Genomic DNA, 17,340 nt, shown 5'->3' with positions numbered 1-17,340 from the left:
ACACTGTCTCTGGTAATACCAACATTCTCGATTGAAAGTAATTGATCGTAAAGCTTCTGGTGCAACGCTGACATCCAAATTTTATCCAGTTTAATGCCTTCATCTTTCCTGTTAAAATTATTACGTTGTTTATCAATCTCGATAACCTCTCTATACATGTGCACATAATAATGTGAGGTTTTAGATATGATGCTTGTCTTGTAGTGGTTCTACCTGCTATATTTATTTCGGTTGTTGTCCTCGGTGTCGATGTACTGCGTTGCTACACTGGCTGAAAAATGGGGTTCGTAATTTGGACACTGACTACAGTGAATAATGTAGCCGACAGATGCACAGTTGCAGTTTACAGTCTTTTACTTTCACTTTGCACAACCCCCAATAATACACAGTTATATATGTACGACCAGTGCACTATTGTTTAATCTTTCCTTAAGCCTCATTAATAGTTTGCAGGCAAACCTGCACATACTGCTACAATAGTTTTTTGTTGAACACCTATGAGCAGTAAAAACATAACCACATAGTTCACAGTTCTTCAATTAAATTGAACAGTCACTGCCATTTCTTTAACACACGGCCTATTGGTGTAACACTTATTTCACTGTGAAGTTGATACATTATTGTCGTTCTTAGCAACACAGGTTCCTCGTCTGAAACTATACAATAATACGCCCAGAAACTACGCATTGCTTAAATTTAAATTTACAGAAATTAAAATTAAATCTTAACTCATTAAATTAACTGCATATATCGAAAAATTGATTCTTTTCAACAGTTTCTTCTACTAAAAGAGTTAAGCCGAATTATTTGTTTAAATCGTGAAATTAACAAATATAGTTATGTAAACAATACTTTTGACAAAACTGTTAATTACTTTGGAATTAATGAAGGGCTGGTTTTGCTAACATGTTTTCGAACAGAGCCAAATAGATCCTTTAAGAATGCTATTGTTTCGTCTCCCAAATGTTTATAATTAGTACAGAATTTATATTTGTTTATACGTCAACAATAGACTTCAAGTTACGAAACAGTTACTGATTTCACCCTATAACAAAAGATACTAACTAGTAATAGTCAAAATAAGTTAGAAAATCAATTACATACATAAAATTAAGCACAAAAATAGATCTGGTGTTACATTCTTTAATACTAAGGGCCAACCTTTTTCTTTTATGAAAATGCAGATTATATTCATGCACGTTAATGGTAATTAGTTAAAAATTGAAAAAAATGAATTTAAGGAGGCAGATGGCAAAACAAGAGGGGAATTGAAATCATCCCAGCTTGCTTCGTCACAGTCTCACTGAATTTTATTTCATGATTACCTCCCTGGTAAACATGTTCTGCTACGCCCGATTTACCCGTGTGACCCAGGTGGCAATTCCTCTTATGTTCAACAAGACAGTTGTTCACACTTCTCTTTGTGGTACCAATCTAAACCAGTCCACAACTGCAAGGAATTTTATATACCCACAGTATAGCCAAAGGGTGTCGAGCATCTTTTGCTGATGTTACTTGACTTATTTCCTGTTGTTGGCAGCCAAACATTTCACTTCACTCCATGTTCATGTCTTTTTCGGGCGGCCACATCTACGTGTGCCTTGTGGGTTCCAATCCAGTGCTGCCTTTTCAACAGCTCGTTGTTGTTTGCATATTGTGTGACCAATCCACCTCCATTTTCTTTCCTTCATTTGTTCACGGATCGGTTGCTGATTTGTCGTCTCCCAGTATTCGTCATTTGAAATAACATCTGGCCACCTGCCTAAGACATTGGTTTATGAAGACTTGCACCTGGTTTACAATCTGTTTATCACCTTCCATGTTTCGCAACTATACAGGAGGACTGACTTTACATTGATACTGAACAAGTGCAGCTTGGTTCGTCTTGAAATGTTCTTATTATGCCAGACAGGGTATAGTTGTACAAAGGCTCCATTTGCCTTCCGTATCCACTCGGTCCCTCCATCTTTACAGACGGTACTTCCTAGATATACAAAGGAGTCTACTTGTTCCAATTCCTTTCCATACACTGTTAGCTTCAGTTGTTTTTCAGATCGCATTTTCATTTCCTTAGTTTTCTGAACATTTATTTTAAGTCCTGCAATTTCTGCTTCCTCTTTCAGTCTTTCCAGCTCTTCTTCCATGTCACGTAATCTTTGCGAGAGCAGACAGATATCGTCAGCAAAGTCAAGGTCTTCAAGCCTGTCTTGCATTCCCCACTGAATACATCTTCTCCTACCATCAACTTCTCTATGAATTATGCTGTCTAGTACCAACAAGAACAAGGTAGGTGACAGAATACATCCCTGCCTCACCCCAGCATTTGTTTGGATAGATTCAGTAAGTTTCCCATTGTGTAGCACCCTACATTCATATCCATCATAGATGGCTTTAATAATATTTATTACCTTTGATGGTATTCTATATTCTTCCAAGATATGCCATATAACTCTCCTATTAAGAGAGTCAAATGCCTTTTCCCAGCAGGGTCAGGGATTTTCACCTGCCTCGAGATGACTGTTGTTCTCATCATTTCATCATCATTCATGAAAGTGGTGAGATTGGACTGGGGAATTTGCACGGGCATTGATAACCGTGCAGTTGAGCGCCCCACAAACCAAACATCATCATCATCATCATCATCATCATCAAATGCTTTTTCAAAACCAATAAATGTTAGGTCGAGTGTGTTCTGCAATTCTGTATTCTGCTCAAGTATTATATGCAATGCGTTGATGAGATTGGCGCCACTTCTATGCACTGTAAACCCAGTTTGCTCTTTTCTCAGTCGTGCCTCAACTGAGTCCTTGATTCGATTTAGCACAAATCTACAGAGTATTTTACTTGATACAGATAGGAGGGTGATGCCTCGCCAGATATTACAGTTGGTAGTATCCCCTTTCTTTGGCAACTTAATAATCAGCCCTTCTTTCCAATCCTTTGGTATTTTCTCGTCTGACCCTATCTTCTCAAACAATGGATGCAGTAGATTTATGGTGGTGCCAATGTCTGCTTTTAGCACCTCAGGTGCAATATTATCCATTCCTGGAGCCTTCCTGCTCTTTATCTGTTTGGGAGCTACCGTATTTACTCGAATCTAAGCCGCACTTTTTTTCCGGTTTTTGTAATCCAAAAAACCACCTGCGGCTTAGAATCGAGTGCAAAGTAAGTGGAAGTTCTGAAAAATGTTGGTAGGTGCCGCCACAACTAACGTCTGCCCTCGAATATATGTAGTGCTACACAGGCATGCTTTCCAGGCACAGTAAATAAATAAATAAAAAAAAAAGGTGGAAGACGAGCTTTTTTCTCCGCCCCGAGTTTCGACCACTGCATTTTCATACATTATCCAACGAGGTAAATACAAATTCCGTATTGTTCATTTTCAAATGTAGCAGCCTTTCAATGTACTACGAAAATCTGACTGGCAAGACTGTTTGGGATGTTTGTCTGTCAATAAGGTTAACTCTACGTTCTGAATTTTTTCCTACCTGTGACAAGAGATGGTTGCTAATAGGAACTTTTATGAATTGTGAATCACATGCAGTATTCTCTTCACCATAAGAATAATACGAATGTAAACATTTTGCCATGTATTCTTTCGTGTTTGCTGCTATCTCATTTAAATCCTATCTGCCTAATAAACTACAAAACTAAGAGTGAGACAACAGCAAACGCGGAAGAATATACATATCATGTCATGTTTATATTCATATTATTCTTATGCCAAATAGTGATACATTCAGAAATGAAGCACAGCAACTGACTAGATTTTTAAATCTAATTTCTGTTCAGAACGTAATGTACTAAAGAGGCGTCTGCAAAGATTTTCAAATGAAGAAAATTTTTCAATAAACTCTTTTAGAACATCTTCTATCATACGCTGTCTATTATTTGGTTCTTGTTTATCATTATCAAAGAAAGCAGCAGTGTAAGTAACAATAAATAGTAGTCTCTTGCCATTGTTTCGCTAATGAGATGATTCCTCTCTTTTCTTTTAATTGTAAGCGGCAGTAGCGCGCACAAAAGCAAGTCATGCCGAGAGCAGCGACAGGCCGTAAACACTCATTATCAGAATGCGATAAACAATGCATGACACAGTACAATAATGCATTTTCAGCAGAGAGTGACGTAAAAACCTATACCAAAGAGAACGGCACTTATCAGATCAAATAAAAATAAGCAATCACTTCAAACCAGACAAAGCACGTGAAAAAGGAAGGGTAGCCGTATAAATACGAACGGAGCGCCTGACGCATAGCAATGCCTACCTGGTAAAGCTTAACTGCTGAGCTTATGACTCGAACCAAACTACTGTAGCTGTACAATCATTCATTTGATCTAAATTGTGTCTCATATTACAATGGACCAACTTTGTTTCGATTTGCAGGTGGGGTCTAAAACTTTTCTCTTCCCTTGAATTTCGAGTCTCAAATTTCAGGTGCGGCTTAGATTCGGGAAATTTTTTTTTTTTTTTTTTTTCTTTGATTTCGAGTCTCATTTTTCAGGTGCGGCTTCGATTCGAGTGCGGCTTAGATTCGAGTAAATATGGTATTTTAATTTCAGTCTTAGTTGGTGTGTTTACATTGATTCTGTCACTAGCATCTGGAAAATGCCGTTGCCTCTCCCTCTCTTCAGATTGCTCTCTGTTGAGGACTTCAGAAAAATGTTTTCTCCATCTTCTAAGTTGGTCTTCTTCTGCCATCAACAGTCGAACCTCCTTGCTTTTCACAGGTCTGTTCTTCTTGAAACCTTTTTTGGACAACATTATGGTGATGTGATACAGTCCTTTTGCATCACCCCTTGCTGCAGCTGTCTTTGCTCTCAGAGCTTGCTCACCCATCCACTTTCTCTTATCATTCCTCACAATCCTCTTTGTTGGAGAGTCAGTAGCTGCATACTCACCTTGCATTCGAGTTTTCTGCTGTCTTGTTTTATTCATATTTAATTTTGCCTTAATCTCCTTCATACAGCTGGTCAAATTCCACGTACGCTCAGACATCCAATCTTTCTTCAGGTGGTTTTTAAAGCCAAGGACCTGTTTGCTCACATTGCAATAGACGTCCTTAATCTGAGTCCATGTATCATCAACACTATTTTCATCATTTTCCTGTGGTTCTTGGAGTGCCTCATAGCAGTTCCTTCGGTCAATGCAGAAAGCTTCTTGTTTTGCTGTCATTCTAAGTTTTCCCACATCATATTTTTTGTTCTGTTGTTCGAACTTTCTGTTTGTAGCCACGATTTTTAGTCAAAAATTTGCAACAATAAGGTAGTGATCACTGTCAACATCAGCCCCACGTTTATTGCCGATCTTAAATATTCTTTTATTTTCCTGGTAGGTCTAAAAATAGTTTCCACCCCATACTTGCTCAGCACTTTCCCAATGCGATCTGTGACCTTACTAATGAACAGAAGAAAAACCTTGTCGTTGGGCGATTGTCGTTCGCCATAGTTCCTGATTCTCTGCCTAGAGCGAAGTGCTCGATCTATATCCTTGCTAGAATACCCATTCTTCACGAAAGATGATGGTAGATGTTTAATCTGCTCTTTTAAATAAACAGATTCACAAATTTTGTACACCCTGTCTACCAAGGTTTTTATTGCAACTCTTTTTTTGTCTTGTGCGGTGGTGTGAATCTTTATGCAGATAACGATCAGTATGTGTGGCCTTTCTATACACCTTACAGCCCAACATTCTGTCCCATCGTTTAATCACAGACGTGTCCAGGAAATTCAATTGCCCATTACTCTCCGTCTACATACTAAATTGGATTTTCGGATTAATGCTGTTTATATGTGTCATGAAGGCATCCAACTCCTCTGCTCCATGTGTCCATGCTACGAACGTGTCATCAACATAGCGATACCATCTGGCTGGTCTCCTACTGTCAGTCTGCAATGCCCATTGTTCGAAAGTCTCCATAAACAAGTTAGCCACAGCAGGACTAAGAGGACTGTTCATAGCCACCCCCTATAAAAGTCACTATTGTATTGAAAGTAGGTTGTGTAGAGGCATTGTCGGAATAATGCCACAATATTGGTAGGAAAAATATCCACTATGGATAAGATAGCTTTGTTTACTGGAATCATGGTAAATAATGAGACAGTATCAAAACTGATGAGGATATCATCCAGGCCCACACTCATTTCCATTAACTTATCAATGAAATGAGCAGAATTTTTTTAATATGACTGTCCAAAATGTCATTGATCTTTCCATAATAGTCCTCACTGTTCAATTTGATGGTGCATTACCCTTATCTACGTTTGTATCTCTCAGTGCCTTCCTTTGTGCCTGTGACAATTTACTGTTAGGTGGCTTACATGTACGTAAAATCTTAGCTGTTTCCGTCCTAATTACATCAGCAGACTGCTGGTCTGGGGTATGTCTGTGGGTACGTTTTGGGGTCTCACAGCAAAATTGCCTCCTTTGACTAGTACAGAAATTTCAACTTTTGATAAATCTTTATCAGACAGATTAACAACAGTTCGAGAATTATCCTCAACTGAGCCTCCCAAAATGTTCTTCTGTAAGTTAGCAAACTACTTCTTCTGTCTCTTTACTGATATTTCTGCACTAACTTCCATAGTTTCGAATGTTAGACCATCAATCTTATTCTGATCACCACTCTTCATAGCATTACTGATAACCAAGTGGAGATGAAAAAGCTTACTGCTGGTTTCTGTTAGAGCTCGCCACGTCTGATGAATCCTCCCCCGTAACATTGCAGATTCCATACGGTTGTAAATATGATGAGCCTGAGACGAGCAAAACATCCTCTTCACCTTCAGAAATTTTGGAACCATCAAATTGTCCCTACAGCGTAACAGGAAGGTGAGAGCACACAGTTGTTGTACTTTCTTCTTGCACATTCCTTCAAATTGTTGAACTGATGCTGACATATCCTTCCTGTACAGGCATTTGATCATACAGTGTAGGCTTTCACGGACGGTATTGTCTTCACTTCAAACTTCTGGGCTGATAGGCTGTGGTCGAGACGTTTCGTCTCCGACTGTGGGAGACATCCTCTGAGGTAAAGTGGCAAACTGCAAAGAGAACTTGAGGAAGCTCTGCTTATATAGGCAGTACAGAGGCCTCCACAGTCCACCATGTGGCGTCGGCTATGGACTGTCTTTGGTAATGCCAACCTTCTCGATTGAAAGTAATCAATTGCCACACTTCTGGTGCAGTGCTGACATCCAAATTTTATCCAGTTTAACACCTTCATCTTTCCTGTTAAAATTATTACTGCTGACCAAAATTATTATAGGTTTTGTGATTTATACTTGGTTTCCAAGAGTACCACCTCAAAATCTTATAGTAAAAGAGACAATAAGCACATTGATGTTGATATCATGGGAGAGTTTTGAACCTTCCCTTATGAGATAAACTTTCAAATACAAACAGGTCTCTATTTACATGGGACTAAAACTAGTGTACCTAATCTGTTGTTAAACTCATAGATTCCAGCAAACAATTCAGAGCATAGGCACTAACCTACAACAACAATAATCATGTAGGTATGATGCCATGCCATTTACTTTGCTTTTAGTTGTATGTAAAGGATTGGGGGGGGGGGGGGGGGCTCTTAATAGAAAAAGAAGTAACATGGCAGAAATTTTGGATACATTAGATCTTTGCCGCTACATTATTAATAGTGCACTTTAGCAGATAGTTGTGTAGTACATAAAATGTAATAAATCTTACAGTAATGGAAATTGTGGGGTGAAAATAATAAACAAGAATTGAAAAAGGCAACTGCTCACTTGTAGCTGATTGATGCATGTTGCATAGACATTTCTATCAGCACACAGGTATTACCATTTTTGCTGACTACGAAAGTGACATCACTGAAGATGGGCTATTTACCCAAACACTGATTTGGCAAATAATAACTTTTGAACAGCAGCTCATGGTGTACATCAATATATCCTTAATAAATATGAACAAGCTGTGAAACAAACTGCATCAATCACACCAGTCTGCCCTTACAGCAAAGTGTTTGCATTTCCCACCCTTCTTTGTTATGCAATAAAAATTATTACAAATTAAGAGATTGAACAAGTTAACAAAAGCCTTACCGCCTGCAAATCGTCGATAGAATGGTTTGAACTTATGTTTGTCATCCCTCAAATGAAAGTTCCATTTTCTTAGTGTATTTTGGGAATTATATGATCTCTTTGTCAACACTGAAAAAGTGAAAGTGATGGTGCTTGTGGAGTGTGTCACTGCCATTTTATTCATGAGACTATTAGGTCAATTTCCAGTTCTCCCAAAACTGGAAAAGGGTGAAGTACAGCCATTCTCCCAAGAACTTTTCATTCAACACTCTGATTAGCTACTCTGTAGAAAACTCTGAGTTAAATTGGTTTATAAATAAGGCTTACTTTAGATTGATTTACAAATGTTGTAATGACATGAAGCAGCAGCCTATAAAGTTTTTGTTAAATTTAAACTCTTGAAAGAAGATAGAGCATCACCCATGGCCACGTATACTCAACATTTGGTTTCACTAGTTTCTAATCCATTACCTTCTTATTAGTGTAATGTTTGTGTACTATATTATTTGGCTGTACTATTTTTTTTTCTTTTTTTTTTTTTTTTTTTCTCCAGAATGGACTTTCACTCCGCTCAGTGGCAATGTGCTCAGTGAGGGATACATCACAGCTGTTGGCACAGGCAGTTCAACATATGTCAGATGATCATCCTGAGTACCAGTTAGCTCTCCACATGGTTGATGCTATACATGACCTCTCAGATGACGTGGACCTCACCTCGTGACAGTAATACTTCTGGAACATAGGAATAATTGTAACAGCCAGTGTCATGTTAATGAGACTAGTGCATTTTATATTTATAGTTAGTCTTATCTTTTCCATCACACTTCTTGTCACTTCATGCTGATCTTAGTTAGCATTGTATCTCTTCAAGCATCCGACTTCCCGTATCTCAAACCCACTCATTTACTTATGGTTAACTTTATATGTTTTTTTGTTATTTCCTCTGTCTTCGTCCATATTCCATAGAAGGGATAGTTAAACAACAATCACTGTAAAGACAAATATCCAAAAATCAATTGTCGCATTCCTTTAGCATTTTTATCATTTGACTTTAGAATGTATTATTAAGCAGTAATCGATAATATTCTCTCTTTCTCTCCCTCCCTCCCTCCCTCCCTCCCTCCCTCCCTCCCTCCCTCCTCACCCACCACCTTGTACTTACACTATTCCACCTCCCTGTAAGCCAAAGTGTAGGTCTCTTTACATATGTGTTAAATTTACATACACTGTTTCTTTACAAAGAATTAAAAGAAACCTACAGGTAATGTCACCAAAAAAACAAAACAAAAAAATTGATGGTGATATCTGTCCCTTTTTTATTCTGTTTGTTGGAAAACTCCTCTATGCCATGCAATGTCTTCGTGCCAAATCGATATTAATATTTGCCTCCAGCCTTGAGCTGTTACATCTGTTATTATACTACGTATTGTATTTTGGAAAAGATGATTTTGTCTATCTCAAATCACCACAATGACTTTAGTCTGTCATTTTTAATAATATTTTAAAAATTTTAATTTGATCTGTATCTGTTTGTCAACCTTATATTGTTGCAATATTTATTGGAGACCACAGTGAAATTAATGACAAATACTGGTGGAAAAAAATCTCTTTTTATGTTTTACATGGTATATGCAATTTTTCATCTTGGTGCATAGATATGTTCCTTTTTGGCTAACACCATGGAAAAGAGTTATAAATTGACAGCATTCGCAGTATAGAATATGTAACTGAAATTCTGTGTGTTTTATGTAATGTATCTGTCAAGTCTCATTCTCTGATTTTCTCAGAAATGTGTGATTGTTTTCTTTCCTTGATGACACATTCACTTAAGTGCTGAATTGGTGAACCAGTGTATGAAAAGCACTGTAACCAACAATAAAACTTGCTTAATTCTAAGTATTTGAAATCAGTTACACCAGAGCAGCTTGGGTAATGAATTCAAATGCTAATGCCTACTGAATTTTTGCTGAAAGAAATTGAAAGGTATAGTAATCTTATTTTGTACGAAGATAAGCATAATTTATTTTGTCTGGGGAAAAATAGCACAATATGGCAGTGCCACAGTGTTTACTGTTACATGTGGCTCCTAATATTTTGCAGTAATTATTTTTATGTATGTAAATTTTCTAATTTATTGAGTTTTATGTGTAATTTATGTAAATAAAATATATAAGAATAGCATCAATGGCATGTGATGAAAAATGTGGTCAACTGTGTACATAAGGTAAGATATTTGACCAGATATGTTGTGTCTGATAATTGTACATTTTGAAAATAAATTTTTTATTTAAATTGTTTATTTTTTTTAACAATACAAAAGTGTAATGACGTCAGCTGTATAATGTATTCCTATAGACTAAGATACATTGTTCAACACAAAAATTGTTAGGGAAGTGAAGTGAGCTAAACCATGTGAATTTGGAGCTATTGAATTTGAAACATACGAAATATTGGGCCCCAAAGTGGAGCAGTTCCTAGCATTATTCAAGCATGTAATTTTCACAGCATATGTGGTCAGGCCCATTATCTGCTCAGGTGCTCAAGACATGATCAGAAAGATTATAGCCCGGTAAGGGATTTCAGTTCTTACATTAGAAAGTGATTGCTCTTCAAAGTGTTCTCATGAGAACTGGCAATTTACTACTGATAGACATACAACAGTGGTTCATAAATGTGGAAATAATGCAATAACTTCTGTTACACTTGTGGTGAAGTGACATTTTCTGCAAGTTAGTGCCCTTCAATGCTGTCTATGCAATAGAAAACCATATTTGGCTGCAAGACTAAGAACCTGCATATATTTCATGAAATAACACTAATTGCATGGATGTGTGGAAAAGACTGTTGAATACCATTTTGATTGCCAATTACTCCAAAGACCATACTGCCAACTAGTAGTTCTCCATTCAGAAAAAAAACTTAACAGTTCTACACTACAATATAAGGGGTATTCAAAAAGAAATGAGCCGATGCATAATTACAGAAACCAGTTCCTGCATGTTAGAAGTATTCACCCTGGCTGTTGAGACATTTGTCCCGTTGTGACACAAGACAGTGAATGGCTGTCTCGTAAAATTCCCACAGCTTTGATGTTAACCAGTTCCGGACATACAGCTGAACGTCATTGTCGGAAGTGAATCATTTGCCCCTCAGAGCCTTTTTAAGGGGTCCAAAAATGGCGTAATCACAGGGAGAAAGGTCCAGACTGTGTGGAGGGTTGCCGAGAACCTCCCATTTGAATTTCTGCAGGAGTTCCATGACTGTGTTGGCTGTATGAGGGTTTGCATTGTTGTGGAGCAGAATGACCCCATGGGTGAGATTGCCAGGTTGTTTTGATTTGATTGCTTGGCGAAGGGTGATCAAGGTTTGCTAGTAACGCCGGGTATTCACTGTTGTCCCCTGCTGCAAGAAGTGAATCAGAAGGGTGCCATCTTGGTCAAAGAAGAATGTCAGCATAACCTTTCCTGCAGTCTTGTGGATGGCGACGTCCAGATGTACATGCAGAACTGGTTAACATTGCAGCCCCAGAAATTTTACGAGGCAGCCATTCACTGCCTTGTGTCACAGTGGGACAGGCGTCTCAACAGCCAGGCTCAGTACTTATAACATACAGGTACTGGATTCTGTAATTATACCTCCGGCTCGTTTCTTTTTGAACGCCCCTTATATATGCTACAGAAGTTAACATGTACCCCATGACAAAGAATTTCCTTTGCTTGAACCTCCAGAAATGGTTTCTGTGAGGTCTAATAAATGCTTATCTGTAGATGGACAACAGTGCACTTTGAGAGTTGCAGATTTCATTCCAAGCACTTACTCCTTTATTCCAAAGTTGGTTCAAGGGAACCTCGGTTATCTCACCAGTGACCTAGAACTTACTAAAAATAAGGAAAAACTTTTGGCATCACAGGAAAACAGCGGGAGTGTCTAAAACACACTGTGAAAGTGTCCATATTTCCTAGTAAAGGTAAAGAAGCCATTGTTTAAAACTAAGGGTGATCTCTTGTATTGCAAAGGCGTATATGGTCTGATGAATGTAGTTAATGTGATTCTCTGTCGTGAATAATGGCAACTGTTGATTGATGCTTCAAGGACAAGTCAGAAGGCAGTGCTTTTACACAATGCAAACGTGTTGTCTTCTGCTACTGTGGAGTATATTACCCAAAAAAAAGAATCATATATGTACATGAAAAATGTTTTAGTGGGAGTAGACCATCCAAGGTTCCAATGGGAAGTATGTGACAATTTTAAAGTTCCTTCCACATTATTGGGACAGTAATGTGGCTATTGTTGATCCACATATGTAGATGAGATAGACTGTTGGAGAATGAGAAGAAATCAGAGTACCACCTATTATCTGTTTGTGCAGGGTACTGTTACTTGTAGCTAAAAAAGGTATTGTAGTGACAGATGAGAGTACACACCTGTAAAATCTTCATGTGTGTTTTCAACAAAGTGTATTCTGAGTTAAGAGTATTAATCTTCTCTCTTAATATTCCAAACGTTGTTGTTGTTTTCAGCCCAGTGATTGGTTTCATCCAGCTCTCCATGCTAGTCTATCATGTGCAAATCTCTCTATTCCTGGAGAGCTATTGTATTGGTATCTCTGTGCAATTTTGCTAATACAGATTATAATAATCTAGAATATTAACATTTGATTCCAAGTAGGGAAAAGGTAAGAGGATTTAAGTACAATGTTTGATACCTGGGGATTAGAAACACATCAGTGTATGTTTAGCATATATATAAGTCTCAGTATTCGCTAAATTTAAATTGCTTTTGTTTGCAAACTAGAAGACTGCAAGCCCACATGTATATATATACATGTGTACACAGTTGGATTAAAGAAGACCTCTCACCAAAAAGCAGAATCATTTTGAGTTGTCGATAGACACACACAAAAGAAAGAAAACTTGCTAGCTTTCAGAGTTATCCTTTGATGAACTTGAGTTAAAAAAAAACACACACACACACACACACACACACACACCTACGTGGTACCAGCTGGACTAACAGTACCAATGCTATTTTTCGGCAGGTGGACTGGTTGTCGTGGGGATAGTGTCAGGTGGCGTGAGTAGAGGGAGAGGGAAGCAGGGAGGAGGGACTGAGGTTGGGTGGCTAGCAGCTCAGAGGGGCAGCCAGTTTGCCGGCTAGAAATGTGGGAGGGAGAGGTGGCAGGTATATGGGCTGTCACAATTGTCATGGCCAGTGGCAAGTGTCACATCCTTCTAGTGACACGGGGACATGAATTGGGAAGGGATGACAGGATGGAGGATGGGAAATTGTTGGGTGGAGGTGTCGAGACAGTGGGTTACCTGAGATGAGACCAAGACAGCTACAGGAGCAGAGGCTGTGTTGTAGAGATAACTCCCACCTATGAAGTTCAGAGAAGCTGGCAGTGGAGAGGAGGATCTAGATGGCTCAGGTTGTCAAGCAGACATTGAAATTGAGCATTTTGTGCTCAGGTGCATGTTGCGCCACCGGGTGGTCAACTTTATGCTTGACAACAGTTTGGTGGTGGTCATTCATCCTGGTGGACAGCTGGTTGGTAGTTGTACCAATGTAAAAAGCTATGCAGTGTTTGGGTTGGTATGTGACGTAACTGCTTTCACAAGTGGTTCAACCTCTGATGGGGTAGGATAGGACTCGATTAGGAGGTGCTGGGTGGCTGAATTGAATTGCATAGGTCTTCCATCTTTACCTGCCGCAGGGATATGATTCCGGTGGCAAGGGGTTGGGTGTGGGAGTGGCATGAGGTTGGACTGTATGTTATGTGGCTTGAGTGGACAATGGAACACCAGTCTAGGAGCTGTGGGAAGGGTGTTGGGTAGGATGTCCCTCATTACAGGGCATAATGAGAGAGAATCAAAACCCTGTTGAAGAACATGCTTCAGTTGTTCCAGACCAGGGTGGTATTGTGTGAAAAGTGAGTCACTCCTTTGTAGCTGATTCAAGTGGGTCACTCCTTTGTAGCTGATTCCTGGGGGTGGAGGGAGGGTTGCGAGTGTGTGAGGATATAGATGGGAAATTATTTGTAGACTAGGTTTGGTGGATATCGTCCGTCCGTGAAGGCCGTTGTGAGGCATCCAGCATACTGGGCAAGGTTTCTAGGTTGTAGGTGAGAGATTTTTTTGGTGTGGAAGTAATGACAGCTGTCAAAATGCAGGTACTGTTGTACTGTTCGTGATTATGGACAGAGGTGTGGATGGACCCATCAGAGAGGTTGGGGTCACCAACCAGAAAGATGGCACTTTGGGTAGAAGAGGACCAGATGAAGTGGACAGGAGAAAAAGTATTGCGTCAGGATATAGTTAGTATATTTATGAGGCATGAGGTGGTGGGTTAGGAGTCTTCAGGACATTTGGAGGGCTAATGTTTGATAGCTGCAAGGCCATTGGCATGGTGTATAGGGAAGTGGCATCAACAGTAATGATTAGGGATCCAGGACGTAAAGGGTGAGGATGGCGAAAGTCAGTGAAGGCAGTGGTTAGTATCTTTGATGTGAGGCTAGGATTTGGCAGTTGATTGGAGGTGTTGGTCAGGAGGAGCAAAAATTCTTTCAGTGGGAGCACAATAGCCAGCTACTGTGGGCATCCAGGATTGTTAGGTTTGTGGATTTTGGGGAGCATGTGGAAGATGGGTGTGCAGGGTGGAGATAAGGAATTCATGGAAACTGATTATGGGGTGGGAGGGGGAGGGTCACAGTTGGATGGTGGTGTGAACTGGGAGAGATAAGATTCAACATTGATATTAGATTGGTTTTGGTTGGGGGAATTGGTGGCAAATAAGTATTTTCATTGTAGGGATTGGGAAAAGGAGAGTAGGTCCACGTCCAACAAAGTTAAAATTGGGTTTAGGGCTGAAGGTCTTATATGTACACACAGGGGGTATGTGTATGATTGTAATGCTGATTCTTGACAGTAGTAGTGTGTTTGTATAACCAATTGAAAATATAAACCAGGCCACATAATGTTAACATACATTTGTGAATCAGGACTAATATATTTGATTTCAAGCAAAGTGATGCATTGGTTAGACATTGGAATCTTCTTTGGGAGGAGAATGGTTGAAATCTCCATCTGACTATCTAGATTTGCTGAGATTTCCGTAAATCTAATGAGGATAGTGTTGAGGTGGTTCCTTTGAAACAATACAACTGATTTCCTTCACTATTCTGAACTCATGCTCTTTCTCTAATGACATCGTCATCAAGGCAATGTTAAGCTTTCCTTGTGATATGTTTTGATGCCTCCACATGAGTTAAGGAATTAAAATTGCCAGGATTGGCTGCAGTCTTGGAAGGATTAAATATGTTAAATGATTTGATCCAAACACAATGACAATTAATGGGAGACTGACTCAGAGACACGTGAAGATGGGGATAGAATACTTCCATTTATTTGTAAGGAACTAAGATTTTTTTTCTTGTGGATGTTCATGTGCTAACATGAAACCACAGGTTCTAAGAGCTATGTGGTTCATCATTACAGGAATATGAGTCAGCTTTGGATGGTGATTCACCTTGTATTTGATCCATTATATGTTTCACCATTGGATATGTGTTGTGTACATAGTTCCGCATAGTCAGCGCGTACACAACTTTCCCACTAGAGCGCACCCCACTAAGCACAACAGCGCAGGTGCAGCAGTCGTCTGTCTCCGCACTACGAGATGGCGCTGCCTTAGAGACGGACCAAATTCTGCTTCCACCGATCCGCGTATTAATGTGTAATGCAGCCAATGAGATTGCTGCTAACGTAGAACCTTTTCTCCTCACAGATCACACTCGCGCAGTGATACCTGAACACGTGAGGTATTATAACGAGTGTACAGACCTCCGATTAGTCAGTCTGCATTTGTCTGCACCAGTCTGTATTAGTCTGTACCAGTCTATAGTCAAGTTTCAGTCTGCACCTAATAAGATTATCATCTTCCTGTACATAGCCATGAAGATACATGTATAGACACTTTGTCAAGTATCAGAGATATGTGAGAATAAGATTAACGTACCAAGACCAAAGGAACTTCAGATTGTCAATTGTAAATAGCATCCAGAATCAAGTTAAGTAATTTTATGCTTTTTATTATTTTAATAAATGTGTGTGAAAATTAATCAAGTTCTGTTTAAAGTTGGTCACCGTCAATCTGCTACTCTAAGCGTGCAAGTGACATTTCTATCTTCTGACCTAACGGCAGAAGATAAACACGCCACAATAAGACCACAAGACATATTCGTTAGTGCGACAAGTCAAATAATCTGATGGTGTGTGTACCGAAGGTCTTACAGTACGCACACCACAATATGTAAATGTGTGTATGTGCCTGGTGTTGGATAGAAGAGGGTTAATGTTTGTTTACAAGCTATGGAAAGCAAGAACGAACATATCTGACATGTTATGCTGTTTTACTGTCGTAAGAGGTATACCACCTCACCATGCTGACAGAAGATTTGTGCTGTATATGTGGACAATGCAGTAACAGCTCAAGCTTATCAGAAAGAGTTTAGTCGATTTAGAGCAGGGAATTTTGCCCTAATAGACGAACCTTGATCTGGATGACCAAAGATTACACACGTGGAACGGTTTAATGCTGTGATAGTCAATAAGTAGTGAATGACAACACGGGTTATTTAAATATTCGCGATGTATGGGTTCCTCGTGAAATGAGTGAATCAAATTTGATTCAGTGCATGCCCATCTGTGACTCCTTATTGAGACACAATCAGAATGCTACTTTTCTGGAACAGTTGGTAACTGGATGTGAGAAGTGAATCATGCACTACAATGTCTGGAAAGAATAAATCATGGTACGACTCATGGCAGCCACCACTATCAGTTCCTAAACAAGGACTGCATCTGAGAAAGGTTCTGCTATGCATCTGGTAGCATTTCAAAGGCATCCTTCTTCTGAATGAAACTATCACTACCAAGAAATACTGTTCACAGTTGGATCATCTCAAGGCAGCCAGTGACGAGAAATGACTGGATTTGTGACACGGTGTTGTCTTTCACTACAACACCACCAGATCACATACCTCAATGGTAATCCGTCAGAAGCTGAATGTATTACCCCAACCACCGTATTTGCCAGACATTGCCCCTTCCAACTTTCATCTATTCCATCCCCTGCAGAATTTCCCAAATGGCAAACGCTTCACCTCCTTGGAGGACTGCAAACTGAACCTCAACTTGAAAGCACCCATATTTTGGAATAAAGGCATTTATAAGCATCCGTAGAAAGGGTACTATATTGTCAACAATAATTGTGTATACTGCAGGA

General features: G+C 39.3%; 1 protein-coding gene across 2 annotated transcripts in view; it reads left to right on the top strand.

Annotated features, from left to right (window-relative positions):
* LOC126092071 (rab3 GTPase-activating protein non-catalytic subunit) overlaps positions 1-10,350 on the top strand; it is a 217,495-nt gene extending 207,145 nt beyond the window's left edge. For both annotated transcript variants that reach the window (XM_049907488.1, XM_049907490.1), the window contains exon 25: positions 8,612-10,350. In XM_049907488.1, the coding sequence (XP_049763445.1) occupies positions 8,612-8,779 (168 nt within the window). In that variant the 3' untranslated portion in view covers positions 8,780-10,350. The remainder of the gene's footprint in view (positions 1-8,611) is intronic.
* The last annotated feature ends 6,990 nt before the right edge of the window (positions 10,351-17,340 follow it).

Source organism: Schistocerca cancellata, chromosome 7, assembly GCF_023864275.1.
Source record: "Schistocerca cancellata isolate TAMUIC-IGC-003103 chromosome 7, iqSchCanc2.1, whole genome shotgun sequence".
In the NCBI taxonomy this organism is placed as follows: domain Eukaryota; kingdom Metazoa; phylum Arthropoda; class Insecta; order Orthoptera; family Acrididae; genus Schistocerca; species Schistocerca cancellata.
Note: the sequence above shows the minus strand (reverse complement) of the source record. Positions and strands in the feature narration are given on the sequence as shown.